The 19,610-nt window shown below is 39.4% G+C and overlaps 2 protein-coding genes and 1 long non-coding RNA gene across 4 annotated transcripts; 1 reads left to right on the forward strand and 2 right to left on the reverse strand.

The window, feature by feature from the left end:
* Positions 1 to 4,160: 4,160 nt before the first annotated feature.
* On the reverse strand, positions 4,161 to 4,792 carry LOC149663524 (myb-related transcription factor, partner of profilin-like). The gene is made up of 2 exons (XM_089841884.1): positions 4,316 to 4,792; positions 4,161 to 4,208 (listed from the first exon to the last, which is right to left on the reverse strand). Exons 1-2 carry the CDS (start codon positions 4,790 to 4,792, stop codon positions 4,161 to 4,163), a joined length of 525 nt encoding a protein of 174 aa, XP_089698010.1.
* A 4,284-nt stretch (positions 4,793 to 9,076) lies between these two features.
* LOC149663525 (myb-related transcription factor, partner of profilin-like) lies at positions 9,077 to 9,708 on the forward strand. Its single transcript, XM_089841885.1, has 2 exons — positions 9,077 to 9,553; positions 9,661 to 9,708. The coding sequence occupies exons 1-2, from the start codon at positions 9,077 to 9,079 to the stop codon at positions 9,706 to 9,708; spliced, it is 525 nt and encodes a 174-aa protein (XP_089698011.1).
* A 1,733-nt stretch (positions 9,709 to 11,441) lies between these two features.
* Positions 11,442 to 12,554, reverse strand: LOC149663526 (uncharacterized). 2 transcript variants are annotated; one of them, XR_016368421.1, is made up of 4 exons: positions 11,981 to 12,554; positions 11,859 to 11,903; positions 11,715 to 11,797; positions 11,442 to 11,615 (listed from the first exon to the last, which is right to left on the reverse strand). It is a non-coding gene; the product is annotated as an uncharacterized LOC149663526 (long non-coding RNA). The 2 variants fall into 2 exon arrangements; XR_016368422.1 differs by having other exon boundaries at positions 11,442 to 11,643.
* Positions 12,555 to 19,610: the final 7,056 nt, after the last annotated feature.

Below are 19,610 nucleotides of genomic sequence, written 5' to 3' on the forward strand. Positions count from 1 at the left end.
CTACTACATTCGGTGGCTACATTAATTCAAAATATGCTATTATACTAGGAAGGAAGACTTTCCCTACCCCTCCCACAAACCTATATAAGAACCCAACCAAAGTGGGATCAAAAGAAAAGCTGTCTACAGAAAGTTAGAAAGAATCACAGATCGCTCCACTCTTCCCCTTTACCGTGAGGTTACCCCGGCGTTGAATGTCTGTCGCATGACGTCGGGGAGGAGAGAGAAAGCGTTCAGTGAAAACAATTTTTAGATCCTTCTATAGGGGTAGTAGGCCTACTACCTAGTCTGAAAATCTAAACAGGCTAGTATCGTTGGATGGGGGGCAAATAAAACTATAACATACTCGAAGGACATAGCCTTATCTCTAGTAGGACCAGAGTTATGAGCCTCGAAAGTTTTGTGTAATGTTAATCCTACGGAGGGAATGTTTATGAATATTTTGCTTAATTACTCGGCCCCTAGCTGTTTAACACCAAGTGCCCAGAATATTTGTTAAAATTCTAAATTTCCCTGAGGTCTTAGTCAATATTTATTTCCCTGATTTTTCCAGGTTTGTTTGAACCCTCACAACTCGCAGCAAGACAAGGTTGAAAAGAGGCGAAAATAAGTCAAATATTTTCAGCTTCCAGGAAATTCTCGGGAGCGGAAATAAGCAAAACATTTCAAAAGTATCCATAGACACTATTTTCTAAAGATTTAAATGTTTTGAAACCCAAATCTGAACAATAGGGGTGGGTACATATGGAGAGGGTGCTTAAAACCGTATTCTCTTATTTTTCTAATCGAAATCGACATTTGAATCTCCTGCCAAACAGTTACCCACCCCATATGTACGTCACTGCCTCTTTTTACCTAATGAGACGTCATCATCCTAATGAAGCGCAATGGGACTCGCCACGTCAAATTCCCAGGCATTGGTTCAACCTATCACTCTCCAGACTAGGGTACAGTTCAAGCCCTTGATGACGCCAATAGTGTGCTTCCCATATCGATCAAGCTTTCGCTGTAGAGCCTGGTAACTCTGAAAAGGAAATGAATTAATTAATGGACATTTAACATTTACGACCAAATAATATAGATATTTGTTAAATGAGTGCTGCTCTTTGCTGATGATGTAAAGCGTATCTTCCGTGAACCTATGTGATTGGACGATGGTCAAAGTAATGTAAACTGAACCTGTGAAGTAAGAGAAGATGATTATATGCAATGAAAATAAGCAATAGAGTAATGAAAATGTCCAATATACCCTAAATGTCATAAATTAAGCCCGAAATAAATAATACATGAAACTCAGCAATACATTAATGAAATTAAGCAAGACATGAATGAAAATAAGCAATACAGTAAAGAAAATAAACAAAGAAAATCAGATAGAAATTAAATAGAAAAAGGCGCGTCATAAATTAGGTGAAGTAATTTAAAAAAAAAACAATTTGCAGATCACGTTTTGCATGTAATAAATAAATAAATAAAAAAGAACAAAAAAGAAGACATCATGGAAACATGCGTGCAACTAAGGTTTTTAACGATTCAGCCTGAACAATTGCAGCCTCAGCCTGAAGCTTTGCAGCCTCGGCTTGAATCTTAGCAGTCTCGGCCTTCAACATTTTCGTTTTAATTTGCATGCTTCTTATTTTCAGCTTTGCACTCCATCTTAATTTTCTTATAGTCTAGCCTGGCCCCTTCTTGCTCCAGCCTCGCCCGTTCATTTTCCGCCAGTACTCTCATTACGGAGTGAAGGTGTTCCTCATGCGCATAAGCAGCTCTTCTTTGATGGACAAAGGTCTCTTGCGAACGTTAGGCAATTCAGCTGTAAAAAGAACTATGTTCAGTTATGATACCAAATACTAAGAAGCCTATAAACTAAGCAGCGGACAATCACACTGTAAGTGTTAGATGTACGTCATTTATTCGCTGTTGTGTTAATGAAATAATTTCATTTGCAATGTCTTTTACTAATAGTTCTCGCAAGATGACAACTGTTTTTAACGAATGTTGCGACAAAAGGTAATGTCATCCCGTGAGGTTCAAATGTTTACGAACAAAACAAGGCCATTATTTCCCTTAGATGATGCCAAATAACTGTGTCGAGGATTATGTTCGTTACCGCAGCAGGCGGTACCAAACATATGAGGAAATAACTATTCACAGGTAACGTTATGATAAACGCCTGGGCACGTGAGTAAATTACCCAATTCATAAAACACTGACAGTATGTATAGTATACGACTTACAATTGCTATGAGACAGTGGCGGTAGGCCATCACTGGTGGTTCCGCTCACAGTTGTTGAGCAGCTTGCCTCGGGATCTTGGATAATACGGAATTAATTAATATTATTCACCATCTGTGTAATATGTCATCTTACCAAAACTCGTAAAAAAGGTTGAAACATCTTGCGAAAGAGAGTCAGATTGATCTTGAAAGGTAAGAAAAATATTAATTTGAGCGCTTGTTAAACGAAGTAAATTATATTCGCATCGCATGAATAAAGTATGTGCAAGAGGCAATTTGTTTTCACGCTAAAGGATAGGCAACTCCCTTTTTCCGACGGCAGCTTAATAGATACATGCTCTGTTCCGGCTTAGGTGTCAGCACGCACATACCTATGTGACGAAGCTTTGTGCGTGCTGACAAGAGACGAAGAAATACTGATTTTCAGCAACTGAAACCTCGTGAATTTAGGTCCTGAAAATCAGTAATTCTTTGGTCTCTTCAAACAAATTTTCATGATATCACTATATACGGAAGGCTTTCACACATACTGGAATCATTGACGCTTCCAAATCCCTCAACGCAACTGACATCCAAAACGTCGTCAAGGCGACTATTTAACGGACAAAAAAAGAACTTGGTCTTATTTTAATGTATTGAATCGTGTTAGTAATGTAATATGTGTAGGAGTTCAATGCTGACATGGTAATTGAAATATGAGAGGGAGGCAAATCGCAGCCAAATATTGAAATGTGTTATAGGACATGTAGGAAAGAATTGTATACAAACACTATACAATAAGAAGCTGCTTTGAGCGTTTTTGATATGACTATTCCATTGTTTGAATTAAACATTTAATTTGGCCATGAATTATCTCAACACTTATCATAACATTGTTGCGTTTAGACCTTTTCAAAATGATTAAAACCGGTTTCAATGTGTCTAGTTCATAATGTTGTATTGTATAATAATAATCTTAAGCTTTTGTTTATGAAGGGATATCCACACGAAGCCTATGGCCTTCATGTTCGTTCAACTGGACATTTGGCAACTAAAGGTAAACTACCCGGTCGTACACTTGCATTTCTACTGGGAAAAGTCTTTGAAAGCATATGATTATTATGTTTATACGACAAGAAAAACTAAAGTATATTACAATGTGAGACGAAGTCACAAATATTGGCATTTTTAGGATTGTTTATGAAACTATCAGTGAACGTTGGTAAGGTGACAAGTATTTGACAACTAGGCCATTTGCTACAGTATGTTTAGGTTACTTACACGACTTCGCAAGGTACAGAGCTGCAAGTCTCGCTGTAAATGTAACAATAACTCTGTTAATAGTTACTAGACCAACAAGTAACAATCTACAATTGTCCAGGAACCCTCTGAAGAAGGGTTAGGTCACAAACAACATTGCATAATTCCTCAAGGTGCTTGCTTTTACATCTTTGGCCTCGTAGTAAACAAGTAAAACAAATTATAAGATTTCAAGCCCACTTTTGATGTAAATCCACCGTTTGGAGCTGACACTAACTTTAAAGATGCAATAGCTATTGCTGTCAAGGAGTACACAAATATTGTGTCAGTCATCGAACATTAGCAAATCAGGAACTCTTTTCTTAAGAAGCCAATGTTCATGGACAGAGCAATTCTTGCAGTTTAGGCTCTAATCATTTAGGTAAAATGCACCGGGATGTAGGGCTTGAAATACTTATGTGGCAAGCATTACACTTTAGGGCCTTGATTTACAAATAGATAAAATCACGCAATAGGTACCATTAACAACAATCTCTAATAGGGAACAAAATTGTACGAATAACAGCGGAAAAGACCACTTACCACAGGTTCACTTCTCATGCTTTTGAAATAGGGAAATGAATTGGAATAGTTTCTTAAACAGTGATGAAAATACGTACATAACACGTTAGGTCACACCTGTCATTAGATGGGACTGTTGGTACAAACAATAACAATAAGATGAGGAAAAATCTGAAAGAGGTAGTTCCAAATGTAAATGCTCTCATTTATGGGTTAGTGAAACCATTTTAACTCACGATCTTCCAACCTTATCACACTTGTACAAAATATGGACTTACCGGCATAATGTGTTTACTATTCTTACCATATATCTTTGGATTACAATAAGTTACTTGCGTTTCATAAAATTGTGGCGCTGACGAAGGTCCTGGAAGAGAGGGTATTTCCGAAAGTTCGTAGCCTCCGGCTATCCCAAAAATGGAGGCCCTAGGAATCAATGCAGCCAAACGAGACTCAATGGGTGTGAGCTCGATGGCACGATTGATTCCTCCCCCAGTCTTTTTTGTTTCAGAGGCTATTGTAGCCACTTTTACATAACACTTTAATGCAGCCCACTTTTTTCTTATTTCTTCGCCAGTGCGCAGTTGCCCACTGATGTGGTTCACACAATCTGCAATCGTTTGCCACATTTTGCGCCTCTCCTCTTGGGATTTCCCGTACTGATTATTGAGTAACGAGGGTACTGCCTCAAGTTGGGAGACAAGACATTCCATCTCGTCATCGGAACATGGACCCTTCCTCAGTTTCGGTGCCATTTACTAAGCTATATGGCTTACTAATTAGAAACGAATATTAGCAAAACTAGAATGTATGAACATGTATCTGCCATCGTGTAAGATGGAGTAAAATGTATCAACCTTGATAAATTAACAGTTTCATTTATTTCCTATTTAACAATTTCATTTATTTTTGTATTTGACAAATTACAAACATGACAAGGGAAAACAAAATGATTAAAACGAATGTTTGTTAAAAATTAAAAGTCACATTTTAAATATAATCATTCAATCATCATTATTACATTACCTTATTTCGTGCAGTAAAAGCTATCGAAATGAAAGTTCGTGAATTTGTTCAAGTTTGATTAGGGGTTTCGGCGCTAGATGGCACGGTACACCGAACAGTAAGGTCAAAGGTCTCTTGCACTGACCTTTAAAAGTTCAATACACTTTCAAGTTGTGTTAACTGGCCTTGAACCAAAATATAGTTCCGATTACTTAAAGAGCTGAACTGCACCAGAATGTTCAGGTCCTGCCCATATGGACGTTCAGGTCCTGCCCATATGGACATCCAATCCCCACCCCTAGGTCAAAATGGCGTCATCAGCATGATATCCAACCAACAGCCCTAAGTTCGATCCTGACCGACTAATCAGCGAGCTTAAGTCTGGGGGAGGAGCATTCTTTTTCTGCAGAATACGGCCGTAGGAGACGAGCGGATAGTAAACCGACAGGGTCCTGTATGACGTCACTCACATAGACCAATGGGAGTTATACTTCGATAGAGGCGGGACCTATGGTTTGTTTACCTTTTTCTGTTCACCACGTGCCCTTTTCCCTTTTTTAAGTTATTCCCACGCTTTTAAGACATAGCTCACTAGCTCAGTTGGCTATCTGACTCAGCCTCTAAGGCAGTAACAGTATTGTTAATTTATGGCTGTATTTAAGAGTTTATTTTAATTTTCGATACAAATGGCTGAAAGCTCAAGAAAGAAAGAGTTCTACAAAGTTTGTGGCTGTAAAAAAGAATTTCGAACCAAGACATGGTTTTACACTCATAGAAAATCTTGTTCACTTCCTCTTCCAAATGAAAAAGATATAAAGCCTGGCAACTTCATATGTAAAGAAGGTGACTGTACTTTTACAGCAAAATATAGTGAAGATTTTAAAGAACATTTGCGAATTCCCCACTAAAAGTGAAGAAAAGAAATTCAAGAGCTATTCTGGTAAATACATTTTATTTTTAAAGCCTTTGCGAGACAGATTTAAAAATTTAAAACTACTTTCACAGATTTGAAATATTTTAAGTAATTATTAATTAGAATGTATTAGGATAGGTTCATACGAGTAATATGCATGTGAGTACGAATACCTTTTAGGGAGTGACTATTGCCACACAGTGTATGGGAATAGCCAATCAACAATTCCCACAGTTCCCTTGGACAAGTTAATTAAATTTTTACATTAAAATAGAAGGTCACATTTTGTGTGTGTCAATAGTGATGGGCCTATCAGTACGGTGGCCTGCCTGTCAAGGTTAATTGGATCAGGGACGAAAATATTTGAAATAATTATACAGGATCGTAGAACCTGTGAACTTTCTAAATGGAAAAATTTAATTAACTAATTGTCATAGGTACAAATTCAAAATCAATTAGAATTTTTAGCTTCTTTACTTTTGTGTCTTTATGTGCTTTTTATTTTCACCATTTTAGAAATTTAATTTATAGTGGGACCGGTAAAATAATAATTAATGCGAGGATCACTGGTCCCAAGGACCAGTTTAATAATTCCAACATGAGGGTCGCTGGTCCCGAGGACCACTTACAAAATTCACCTTATTTCCAACCCTGTTCATATCTTGAAGCATACATGCAGACGACCTGTTTCGTCCAATTCCCGAGTATTTTTGTCACATGACTTACATATGGCCCCTAATTGGTCTATGAGAGTGACGTCATACAGGACCCTGTCGGCGGGCCACTATCCGCTCGTTAAGTACAGGACTACGTTAACCCAGATTCGCCAGCCTTTCACGGCAAACGGGGCAACACTATATTACCCCCAAAACTTCAACATCAAAATCTAAAATAGGAGAAATAATAATAATAATAATAATAATAATATAAGCTTTTGTCTATGAAGGGATATCCACACTAAGCCTGTGGCTTGTTTACAGGTGGGTCCCTTTACAGTGCATAGAGGGGTGGTGGCTAGCCCCTATGCCACAGCTAACCTACAGCGCCCTATACTAACTATTACCGTTAACCTCTGCAAGTTTTGATGGAAAGGAGAAACCGGGTAAGACCGCGGAGGAAAACTCCTTTTAACAAGCGGGGAGAGAACTTGCAAACTCTACGCAGAAGGATTTGTTCCCAGATTTTCACCCGGTGCCACAGTTCGGGATCGAACCCGGGATCCTCTTGCTGCGAGGCGAAAGCGCTAACCGCTACGCCACCCCACTTAAATAAATCGAAACATTCCCAGTCTTTCAAGATATGAACAGGGTTGGAAATAAGGTGAATTTTGTAAGTGGTCCTCGGGACCAGCGACCCTCATGTTGGAATTATTAAACTGGTCCTTGGGACCAGTGATCCTCGCATTAATTATTATTTTACCGGTCCCACTATAAATTAAATTTCTAAAATGGTGAAAATAAAAAGCACATAAAGACACAAAAGTAAAGAAGCTAAAAATTCTAATTGATTTTGAATTTGTACCTATGACAATTAGTTAATTAAATTTTTCCATTTAGAAAGTTCACAGGTTCTACGATCCTGTATAATTATTTCAAATATTTTCGTCCCTGATCCAATTAACCTTGACAGGCAGGCCACCGTACTGATAGGCCCATCACTATTGACACACACAAAATGTGACCTTCTATTTTAATGTAAAAATTTAATTAACTTGTCCAAGGGAACTGTGGGAATTGTTGATTGGCTATTCCCATACACTGTGTGGCAATAGTCACTCCCTAAAAGGTATTCGTACTCACATGCATATTACTCGTATGAACCTATCCTAATACATTCTAATTAATAATTACTTAAAATATTTCAAATCTGTGAAAGTAGTTTTAAATTTTTAAATCTGTCTCGCAAAGGCTTTAAAAATAAAATGTATTTACCAGAATAGCTCTTGAATTTCTTTTCTTCACTTTTAGTGGGGAATTCGCAAATGTTCTTTAAAATCTTCACTATATTTTGCTGTAAAAGTACAGTCACCTTCTTTACATATGAAGTTGCCAGGCTTTATATCTTTTTCATTTGGAAGAGGAAGTGAACAAGATTTTCTATGAGTGTAAAACCATGTCTTGGTTCGAAATTCTTTTTTACAGCCACAAACTTTGTAGAACTCTTTCTTTCTTGAGCTTTCAGCCATTTGTATCGAAAATTAAAATAAACTCTTAAATACAGCCATAAATTAACAATACTGTTACTGCCTTAGAGGCTGAGTCAGATAGCCAACTGAGCTAGTGAGCTATGTCTTAAAAGCGTGGGAATAACTTAAAAAAGGGAAAAGGGCACGTGGTGAACAGAAAAAGGTAAACAAACCATAGGTCCCGCCTCTATCGAAGTATAACTCCCATTGGTCTATGTGAGTGACGTCATACAGGACCCTGTCGGTTTACTATCCGCTCGTCTCCTACGGCCGTATTCTGCAGAAAAAGAATGCTCCTCCCCCAGACTTAAGCTCGCTGATTAGTCGGTCAGGATCGAACTTAGGGCTGTTGGTTGGATATCATGCTGATGACGCCATTTTGACCTAGGGGTGGGGATTGGATGTCCATATGGGCAGGACCTGAACGTCCATATGGGCAGGACCTGAACATTCTGGTGCAGTTCAGCTCTTTAAGTAATCGGAACTATATTTTGGTTCAAGGCCAGTTAACACAACTTGAAAGTGTATTGAACTTTTAAAGGTCAGTGCAAGAGACCTTTGACCTTACTGTTCGGTGTACCGTGCCATCTAGCGCCGAAACCCCTAATCAAACTTGAACAAATTCACGAACTTTCATTTCGATAGCTTTTACTGCACGAAATAAGGTAATGTAATAATGATGATTGAATGATTATATTTAAAATGTGACTTTTAATTTTTAACAAACATTCGTTTTAATCATTTTGTTTTCCCTTGTCATGTTTGTAATTTGTCAAATACAAAAATAAATGAAATTGTTAAATAGGAAATAAATGAAACTGTTAATTTATCAAGGTTGATACATTTTACTCCATCTTACACGATGGCAGATACATGTTCATACATTCTAGTTTTGCTAATATTCGTTTCTAATTAGTAAGCCATATAGCTTAGTAAATGGCACCGAAACTGAGGAAGGGTCCATATTCCGATGACGAGATGGAATGTCTTGTCTCCCAACTTGAGGCAGTACCCTCGTTACTCAATAATCAGTACGGGAAATCCCAAGAGGAGAGGCGCAAAATGTGGCAAACGATTGCAGATTGTGTGAACCACATCAGTGGGCAACTGCGCACTGGCGAAGAAATAAGAAAAAAGTGGGCTGCATTAAAGTGTTATGTAAAAGTGGCTACAATAGCCTCTGAAACAAAAAAGACTGGGGGAGGAATCAATCGTGCCATCGAGCTCACACCCATTGAGTCTCGTTTGGCTGCATTGATTCCTAGGGCCTCCATTTTTGGGATAGCCGGAGGCTACGAACTTTCGGAAATACCCTCTCTTCCAGGACCTTCGTCAGCGCCACAATTTTATGAAACGCAAGTAACTTATTGTAATCCAAAGATATATGGTAAGAATAGTAAACACATTATGCCGGTAAGTCCATATTTTGTACAAGTGTGATAAGGTTGGAAGATCGTGAGTTAAAATGGTTTCACTAACCCATAAATGAGAGCATTTACATTTGGAACTACCTCTTTCAGATTTTTCCTCATCTTATTGTTATTGTTTGTACCAACAGTCCCATCTAATGACAGGTGTGACCTAACGTGTTATGTACGTATTTTCATCACTGTTTAAGAAACTATTCCAATTCATTTCCCTATTTCAAAAGCATGAGAAGTGAACCTGTGGTAAGTGGTCTTTTCCGCTGTTATTCGTACAATTTTGTTCCCTATTAGAGATTGTTGTTAATGGTACCTATTGCGTGATTTTATCTATTTGTAAATCAAGGCCCTAAAGTGTAATGCTTGCCACATAAGTATTTCAAGCCCTACATCCCGGTGCATTTTACCTAAATGATTAGAGCCTAAACTGCAAGAATTGCTCTGTCCATGAACATTGGCTTCTTAAGAAAAGAGTTCCTGATTTGCTAATGTTCGATGACTGACACAATATTTGTGTACTCCTTGACAGCAATAGCTATTGCATCTTTAAAGTTAGTGTCAGCTCCAAACGGTGGATTTACATCAAAAGTGGGCTTGAAATCTTATAATTTGTTTTACTTGTTTACTACGAGGCCAAAGATGTAAAAGCAAGCACCTTGAGGAATTATGCAATGTTGTTTGTGACCTAACCCTTCTTCAGAGGGTTCCTGGACAATTGTAGATTGTTACTTGTTGGTCTAGTAACTATTAACAGAGTTATTGTTACATTTACAGCGAGACTTGCAGCTCTGTACCTTGCGAAGTCGTGTAAGTAACCTAAACATACTGTAGCAAATGGCCTAGTTGTCAAATACTTGTCACCTTACCAACGTTCACTGATAGTTTCATAAACAATCCTAAAAATGCCAATATTTGTGACTTCGTCTCACATTGTAATATACTTTAGTTTTTCTTGTCGTATAAACATAATAATCATATGCTTTCAAAGACTTTTCCCAGTAGAAATGCAAGTGTACGACCGGGTAGTTTACCTTTAGTTGCCAAATGTCCAGTTGAACGAACATGAAGGCCATAGGCTTCGTGTGGATATCCCTTCATAAACAAAAGCTTAAGATTATTATTATACAATACAACATTATGAACTAGACACATTGAAACCGGTTTTAATCATTTTGAAAAGGTCTAAACGCAACAATGTTATGATAAGTGTTGAGATAATTCATGGCCAAATTAAATGTTTAATTCAAACAATGGAATAGTCATATCAAAAACGCTCAAAGCAGCTTCTTATTGTATAGTGTTTGTATACAATTCTTTCCTACATGTCCTATAACACATTTCAATATTTGGCTGCGATTTGCCTCCCTCTCATATTTCAATTACCATGTCAGCATTGAACTCCTACACATATTACATTACTAACACGATTCAATACATTAAAATAAGACCAAGTTCTTTTTTTGTCCGTTAAATAGTCGCCTTGACGACGTTTTGGATGTCAGTTGCGTTGAGGGATTTGGAAGCGTCAATGATTCCAGTATGTGTGAAAGCCTTCCGTATATAGTGATATCATGAAAATTTGTTTGAAGAGACCAAAGAATTACTGATTTTCAGGACCTAAATTCACGAGGTTTCAGTTGCTGAAAATCAGTATTTCTTCGTCTCTTGTCAGCACGCACAAAGCTTCGTCACATAGGTATGTGCGTGCTGACACCTAAGCCGGAACAGAGCATGTATCTATTAAGCTGCCGTCGGAAAAAGGGAGTTGCCTATCCTTTAGCGTGAAAACAAATTGCCTCTTGCACATACTTTATTCATGCGATGCGAATATAATTTACTTCGTTTAACAAGCGCTCAAATTAATATTTTTCTTACCTTTCAAGATCAATCTGACTCTCTTTCGCAAGATGTTTCAACCTTTTTTACGAGTTTTGGTAAGATGACATATTACACAGATGGTGAATAATATTAATTAATTCCGTATTATCCAAGATCCCGAGGCAAGCTGCTCAACAACTGTGAGCGGAACCACCAGTGATGGCCTACCGCCACTGTCTCATAGCAATTGTAAGTCGTATACTATACATACTGTCAGTGTTTTATGAATTGGGTAATTTACTCACGTGCCCAGGCGTTTATCATAACGTTACCTGTGAATAGTTATTTCCTCATATGTTTGGTACCGCCTGCTGCGGTAACGAACATAATCCTCGACACAGTTATTTGGCATCATCTAAGGGAAATAATGGCCTTGTTTTGTTCGTAAACATTTGAACCTCACGGGATGACATTACCTTTTGTCGCAACATTCGTTAAAAACAGTTGTCATCTTGCGAGAACTATTAGTAAAAGACATTGCAAATGAAATTATTTCATTAACACAACAGCGAATAAATGACGTACATCTAACACTTACAGTGTGATTGTCCGCTGCTTAGTTTATAGGCTTCTTAGTATTTGGTATCATAACTGAACATAGTTCTTTTTACAGCTGAATTGCCTAACGTTCGCAAGAGACCTTTGTCCATCAAAGAAGAGCTGCTTATGCGCATGAGGAACACCTTCACTCCGTAATGAGAGTACTGGCGGAAAATGAACGGGCGAGGCTGGAGCAAGAAGGGGCCAGGCTAGACTATAAGAAAATTAAGATGGAGTGCAAAGCTGAAAATAAGAAGCATGCAAATTAAAACGAAAAGGTTGAAGGCCGAGACTGCTAAGATTCAAGCCGAGGCTGCAAAGCTTCAGGCTGAGGCTGCAATTGTTCAGGCTGAATCGTTAAAAACCTTAGTTGCACGCATGTTTCCATGATGTCTTCTTTTTTGTTCTTTTTTATTTATTTATTTATTACATGCAAAACGTGATCTGCAAATTGTTTTTTTTTAAATTACTTCACCTAATTTATGACGCGCCTTTTTCTATTTAATTTCTATCTGATTTTCTTTGTTTATTTTCTTTACTGTATTGCTTATTTTCATTCATGTCTTGCTTAATTTCATTAATGTATTGCTGAGTTTCATGTATTATTTATTTCGGGCTTAATTTATGACATTTAGGGTATATTGGACATTTTCATTACTCTATTGCTTATTTTCATTGCATATAATCATCTTCTCTTACTTCACAGGTTCAGTTTACATTACTTTGACCATCGTCCAATCACATAGGTTCACGGAAGATACGCTTTACATCATCAGCAAAGAGCAGCACTCATTTAACAAATATCTATATTATTTGGTCGTAAATGTTAAATGTCCATTAATTAATTCATTTCCTTTTCAGAGTTACCAGGCTCTACAGCGAAAGCTTGATCGATATGGGAAGCACACTATTGGCGTCATCAAGGGCTTGAACTGTACCCTAGTCTGGAGAGTGATAGGTTGAACCAATGCCTGGGAATTTGACGTGGCGAGTCCCATTGCGCTTCATTAGGATGATGACGTCTCATTAGGTAAAAAGAGGCAGTGACGTACATATGGGGTGGGTAACTGTTTGGCAGGAGATTCAAATGTCGATTTCGATTAGAAAAATAAGAGAATACGGTTTTAAGCACCCTCTCCATATGTACCCACCCCTATTGTTCAGATTTGGGTTTCAAAACATTTAAATCTTTAGAAAATAGTGTCTATGGATACTTTTGAAATGTTTTGCTTATTTCCGCTCCCGAGAATTTCCTGGAAGCTGAAAATATTTGACTTATTTTCGCCTCTTTTCAACCTTGTCTTGCTGCGAGTTGTGAGGGTTCAAACAAACCTGGAAAAATCAGGGAAATAAATATTGACTAAGACCTCAGGGAAATTTAGAATTTTAACAAATATTCTGGGCACTTGGTGTTAAACAGCTAGGGGCCGAGTAATTAAGCAAAATATTCATAAACATTCCCTCCGTAGGATTAACATTACACAAAACTTTCGAGGCTCATAACTCTGGTCCTACTAGAGATAAGGCTATGTCCTTCGAGTATGTTATAGTTTTATTTGCCCCCCATCCAACGATACTAGCCTGTTTAGATTTTCAGACTAGGTAGTAGGCCTACTACCCCTATAGAAGGATCTAAAAATTGTTTTCACTGAACGCTTTCTCTCTCCTCCCCGACGTCATGCGACAGACATTCAACGCCGGGGTAACCTCACGGTAAAGGGGAAGAGTGGAGCGATCTGTGATTCTTTCTAACTTTCTGTAGACAGCTTTTCTTTTGATCCCACTTTGGTTGGGTTCTTATATAGGTTTGTGGGAGGGGTAGGGAAAGTCTTCCTTCCTAGTATAATAGCATATTTTGAATTAATGTAGCCACCGAATGTAGTAGTCTAGGGAGAGAAAAACCGCAAATGTGTAAATAGAGAATGTAACTAATAACATAAAGACGCAAAATCATTTTAATTAATAAAGAAACTAGTAAAATATAATAATCGTTATTGTTATATGTTTGAATGCAGACATCGACTAAGTTTAAGATTTAGCGGCAGACTTTATTGAGCGACTTGTCATTACATTTTCTAGCGTGTGAGGGGCCCTTGTCTCAATTGTTACCTCTCCGTGTGACGTAGTCCAGGAGAGGTTCTGTAACGGCCGTGTCTGTGTGTGTGTCTGTCTGTGTGTGTGTCTGTCTGTGTGTCTGTCTGTCTGTCCGTTGTTACACCCACGTGACCGCGTTCGCAGTTTGCGTATCGGAGCAAACGTGTTCGCCATTTCCGAACTGCTTTCGCAGTCACGGAAATGGCTCCTCTACTTGAGTTCTCACACCACCATCTTCTGGTCTTTGTCCATCCCACACAGACACCAGTCTGTTCTTACTGGCTTCTAATCACCACCATATTTTGTTCTTCATCCATCCCCATGGACACCAGTCTGTACATAATGGCTTCTAATCACCACCATCTTCTGGTCTTCGTCCGTTCCACTTGGACACCAGTCTGTACATACTGGCTTCTAATCACCACCATCTTCTGTTTTTTGTCAATCCCACATTGACACCAGTCTGCACTTACACTGGCTTCTAACACCACCATCCACTGGTCTTCCGTCTATTCCACATAGACACCAATCTGTATCATTGGCTTCTACTCCATTATCATCGTTTGGTTTTAGGATATACGCGGCGATCAGCTAGGGTTACGAGAAACGTCTAGCCTCCCTAAGGTGGGATCGCCACCAAAGGTTTTCGCAATTGCGCTTTTTCCTTACTATTATAATGGAAACGAATCGTATATATACCCCAAAATTTGAAGAAAGTGGGCAAGAGGGGTACCCTTCAATTTAAACGTCAATATTAGCAAAGTTTGAGAAGATAATAGGTTTAACTTTATTTTAAACGATTTAACTTTTATTAATGTTAATTATTGAAGATTAAAATAATTAAAAATAATTATATTTATTTAAATATTAAAGATAAACCTCTCGTGCAAAGAGAGAGATTATCATCGCCTCCTATATCTGCCAAGGCCCGTGCATGCGATATATTTCATTCATTGCCTCCTATATCTATCAAGGCCCGTGCATTGCGATGTATTTTTCAAAACAACAACCAAAATGGGAAGCTCCTCTCAGAAACATAACAATTTCTTTTCTCTGTATATGAAATGAAAATATGGATAATATTGCGCTCCTTCTTTAATGCCTGTCTGTTAATATTTTACGTAGTAGTAATACGTTTTTAGCGAAGTTTAGAGAGGATAAACATAAGCGAGATTGTTTCGGAAAAAAAATACTGCTTCCACTAATGGGTTTATACTCCTTGTGTCTGTGTGTGTCCGTCCATTGTTACACTAGTGCGTCGCGTTAGCAGTTAGCCTTGTGTTGATGTGTTAAGAAATCATACAGAACCTTAATATTCCCTTTTTCCATAATATAAAGTGAATATATTTTTCGTAATTATGATGCATTAAGTACTTTTGTAGCTTTAAAGCTCTGTTTCATTTTGATATTCCAAAGAGTTTTTTTAATATTGTTATTTGAAATGGCTGTTTACATATTGCTTAAGCTATACTACATCTGTATATAGAATAATCCTTGGTTTAGTGATTACATGAAGAAAACTATGACCTAGACTCCGGCGGGTATAACAAGTATTATCCGCAATAGGCTTAGTGAAATAAAGAGTGAATAATTGAGGCCTGAGGTGAAGTAAACTTGTGGCTTTGATTTTCGTGTCTGTAATGAAGAGACATCAACGGTTCAGAGTGAGCCGAAAGTTAAATACACTCTTAAATAATCATGTAAAGATTTTATAATGGAAGAAAAGATCATGGTGGCAATTTAATTAGTAAAAGGGCTAATGGTGAACGGGTAGTAGCTTCAGACTTATTATTCTCTTTATGGTGCGCATTGACTATTAGTGTGTCTAGCTACAATTTAGCTTTGGTGTTATTTAACGTTAACATTCATGTTGGCAAACTAAGAATATTGTTGAGGTGAGACGAGACGATAGTGTTTACACTGCAAACCAGTTGTGAATGTAGCTATCAGAATATAGGCTAAACAGCTGAAGCGCAGACTTCATTTCCTGTTCTTTTCCCCATTGACTGATTTCCATGTGTCCAAGATTTATCCTTATTGGATGTAAAATGTCGTCTGCTTTACTGTACATTCGCTATGTTTGGAATACTGCTTCAATATTTCGTAAATTTTTACTTCAAAAAAAAAGAAATAATTCCATATCTAGGTAAATAAGTTTGTAGTAGTAGACCTCTTGACACGGAGAGGTAATATTTTGGTTTTCCCAACTTGTGTTTTTCTTATATACATTTCTCTTATCTATTTACAAGTTTTTTATCTTAAGCTTTATTTACATAAATCTAAAACATTACCCCCGTTTCAATCATAAGTCTATATATCATAAGTCTATATCCTAAGTATATAACATCTTTCCTTTCCGCCGTAGGAATAGCTATGGCTTGCCGTTGAAATTAATACTCATTTGGGTAGCGTACTGGTGGCTTTATATTGTCTCTTGTCCTCGTCTTTTGCACCGAAATGTAGTCTCTTGGGTTGAATGGTGGAATGGTGCTTGGTTTTGCGGATGGCCTTATTTCGCTAGAAGTAGGCCGAGCTCTTGTTCTCTCTGGTTCACATGCCCGGCCTGGTGCGTTTCCCGTGGAGTTGGACATCTGTATTGGCTCTTCCTGTTGAGTCTGGTTGTTGTTGTTTGTTCCATTCCCAGTTGAGGTAACTGTAGTCGTGCTATGACGTGTTGTAGTTGTTGTCGGCTGGCCTGCGTCCCTTGAGTATGGCGTGTTTGGTAAGGGTTGTTTCTCTCTTTTCCCCAACTGTCTCCTCTCTGGTTCGAGTTCATGATTCATTTTTAATTGGTGCCGCGTCCGTCGTATCCGTTTCCCTTCCTCTGTCAGCAGGTTATATGAATGGGGTGCTTGTGCTACTGTTTCGATAGTTGCCTTGCCCCATTGTCTTGGGCCGATCTGATGGTAAACTCGTGTGCCCTTCTTAAAAATGATCGGGTCCGGCATCTTCCTGCTACTTTGATTTTGTGTCATAGTCTCTTGTCTGTCCTGTAGTGTTCCTCTTATGTGATCTGTCGGGAACTGCGGGTGTAGAGGGCCAGACGATGTGCTGAGTGGAGTGCCAATTCGTCTGCCCATTAACATTTCGGCTGGCGAGGGTAGTTGTCCAACCGGGGTGGCACGGTACTCCATAAGTATCCGATGCAGGTTTTCTCCGTCCTGTTGGGCCTTTATAAGAAGATTTTTTAGTGTTTGTACGGTGCGTTCAGTCATGCCATTCGACTGAGGGTGGTACGGGCTCGATGTTACGTGCTGCACTTCCCATTTTAGCAGGAATTCTCTGAAGGCGCTTGAGTTATACGGCGGTCCGTTGTCGGAAATCAATCTCTGAGGAGTTCCGTGTCGTGCAAAGTGGGGTAGCATGAACTGTATCACGGCTTCTGCATTTGTCGAGTTTAATTCTTGCGCTTCCACGAATTTCGAAAAGTAGTCGACTAGAAGGATTATGGTTTTATTTCCTACGTGGAATAAGTCTGTCGCCACGATTTCCCATGGGCGTTGAGGAATTTCGTGTGGATGTAATGGAAGTTGTGTATTTGCTCTCGCGCGTTGCTGGCATGTTGGACATTGCCGTACAAAGGTCGTGATCTCTTCGGTCATTTGCGGCCAATATACGTGTAGTTTTGCTCTTGCTATACACGCTGTGATTCCTTGGTGCGCGACGTGAATCTGTCGGAGGACTTCTCTTCTCAAGACCGTTGGAACGTATAGTTGTTCACCGCGGTATATTAAGTTGTCTCTGACGTGAAGTTCCTCTTGGATACCCAAGAACGGTTTTATTGGCGGGTTTAGTTTCTTGATTGATGTCGGCCATCCGTTTTTTATGTATTGGAGAAGCGTTTGGCACGTGTCATCCTCTCGTGTGGCTTTGCCATATAGTTTTATTTTCTCATCCGGTAGCGTTGTTGTTGCGTGTAGTACGATGCTGGTGCCTTCCAGGTCCGATGTGTCGATCTCTCTCTCAGTTCGGGGAGCCCGTGATAAGGTTTCGGCAACGTATAATTTGGATCCTGGTACATAAGTTACGTGAGCATCATATCGAGTTAATCTTAATACCAGTCGTTGTAATCTGGGTGAGAGCAGGTGGAATGGCTTTCGTACGACATTTACCAGGGGTCGATGGTCTGTTTCAATCGTGAAGGAAGTCCCGGCTATGTAGTATTGAAACGCTCACACGCGTAGACGATGCCTAGAAGTTCCCGCTCAATCGGAGCATAATTTTGTTGCGTGGTCGTGAATGATGTAGAGGCATATTCGACTGGTCGGTTGGATTGCATCAGTACGGCGCCGACTCCTATCCCGCTACTGTCGACTGAAATGGTACTAGGGATTCTCGGGTTGAAGATGGCAAGGACTGGAGCCGTGGTTATTAGTCGTTTTAAAGTGTTGAATGTGCGGTCTGCATTGGCGTCCCATATGAAGGTCGTACCCTTTTTGAGCAGCGCCCGTAATGGTGCGGCTTCCGTTGAATGCTGAGGGAGGAATCTTGCGACGAAGTTTACCATCCCCAAGAATCTTTGGAGAGCCGTACGTTCCGTAGGTGCTGGCATGTCTTTTATTGCTTGCACTTTTGATGGAGCTATTTCCAGGCCGCGGGGTGTGATTGTCATTCCCAAGTAAGTTATTGTTTCAACCGCCAGCTGCATTTTGTCCGAACTGAACGTCAATCCTGTCTGGCGAGCCCTTTCTAGCACCGCTACAATCGCTCGATTGTGGTTCCCTTTTGTTGTTGCCAAGAGGAAGTCGTCCGTTGATATATATGTGTGTGGGAATTCGTTATGCGGATATATTGTACTCATCGCCCTTTGGAATACTGAAGAAGAAGTGACGATTCCCATAGCCAGGCGAAGAAATCGGAACCGTCCGTACGGTGTTGCAAATGTGCAAAGTAGGGAGCTCTCTTCATCCAGCTCTACCTGCCAAAATGTGCTCTTTGCGTCGAAGACTGTAAATATCTCTGCGTCATGGAGGTTTGAGAATATTTCTTGCGCTGTTGGCGTTGGGAATGGTTCCTTTTTAATCGCAGCGTTAAGGTTTCTTGGGTCCAGACAGATTCTTGTTCCGCCGTTCTCTTTGGCTACCGCTACCATCGGGTGGACCCAATCAGTCGGCTCGGAAACTGGGGTTATGATCCCTAAGTCTTGGAGTCGTCTTAGTTCTTTACGTACGCCTGCCTGTAGTGCTTGTGGTATCTGTCTTGGCGCCGAAATAGTAGGGGTTACATTTGGTTTAAGCCCTGGTATTTCCCTGGTAATTTTCCAATGTGGTCGAAGACATCTTGGTACATCTGAACTATCTCGGCTGGCGTCATCCTGTCTATGTCTTCTGGTTTTGGTGATGGTTTACGTACTTGAGTCGGTAATTGTAGATGTCTGGATGAGGTTAAGTGCCATGGTGGTCCTGTATATGCATCATCCGTTCGATTTTCCGCTGAAGTATATTGGCTGCGCATCGGTGGTTTCGTGATCTTGTTGCTGTTGGGAGTCGCTTCGCTGTGCGTTCGTATTATATGACTATACTTTACGATTCCGG

Source organism: Phalangium opilio, unplaced genomic scaffold (genome assembly GCF_054372755.1).
Source record: "Phalangium opilio isolate 3A_F unplaced genomic scaffold, DU_Popi_V2 ptg000061l_1, whole genome shotgun sequence".
Taxonomy (NCBI): Eukaryota; Metazoa; Arthropoda; class Arachnida; order Opiliones; family Phalangiidae; genus Phalangium; species Phalangium opilio.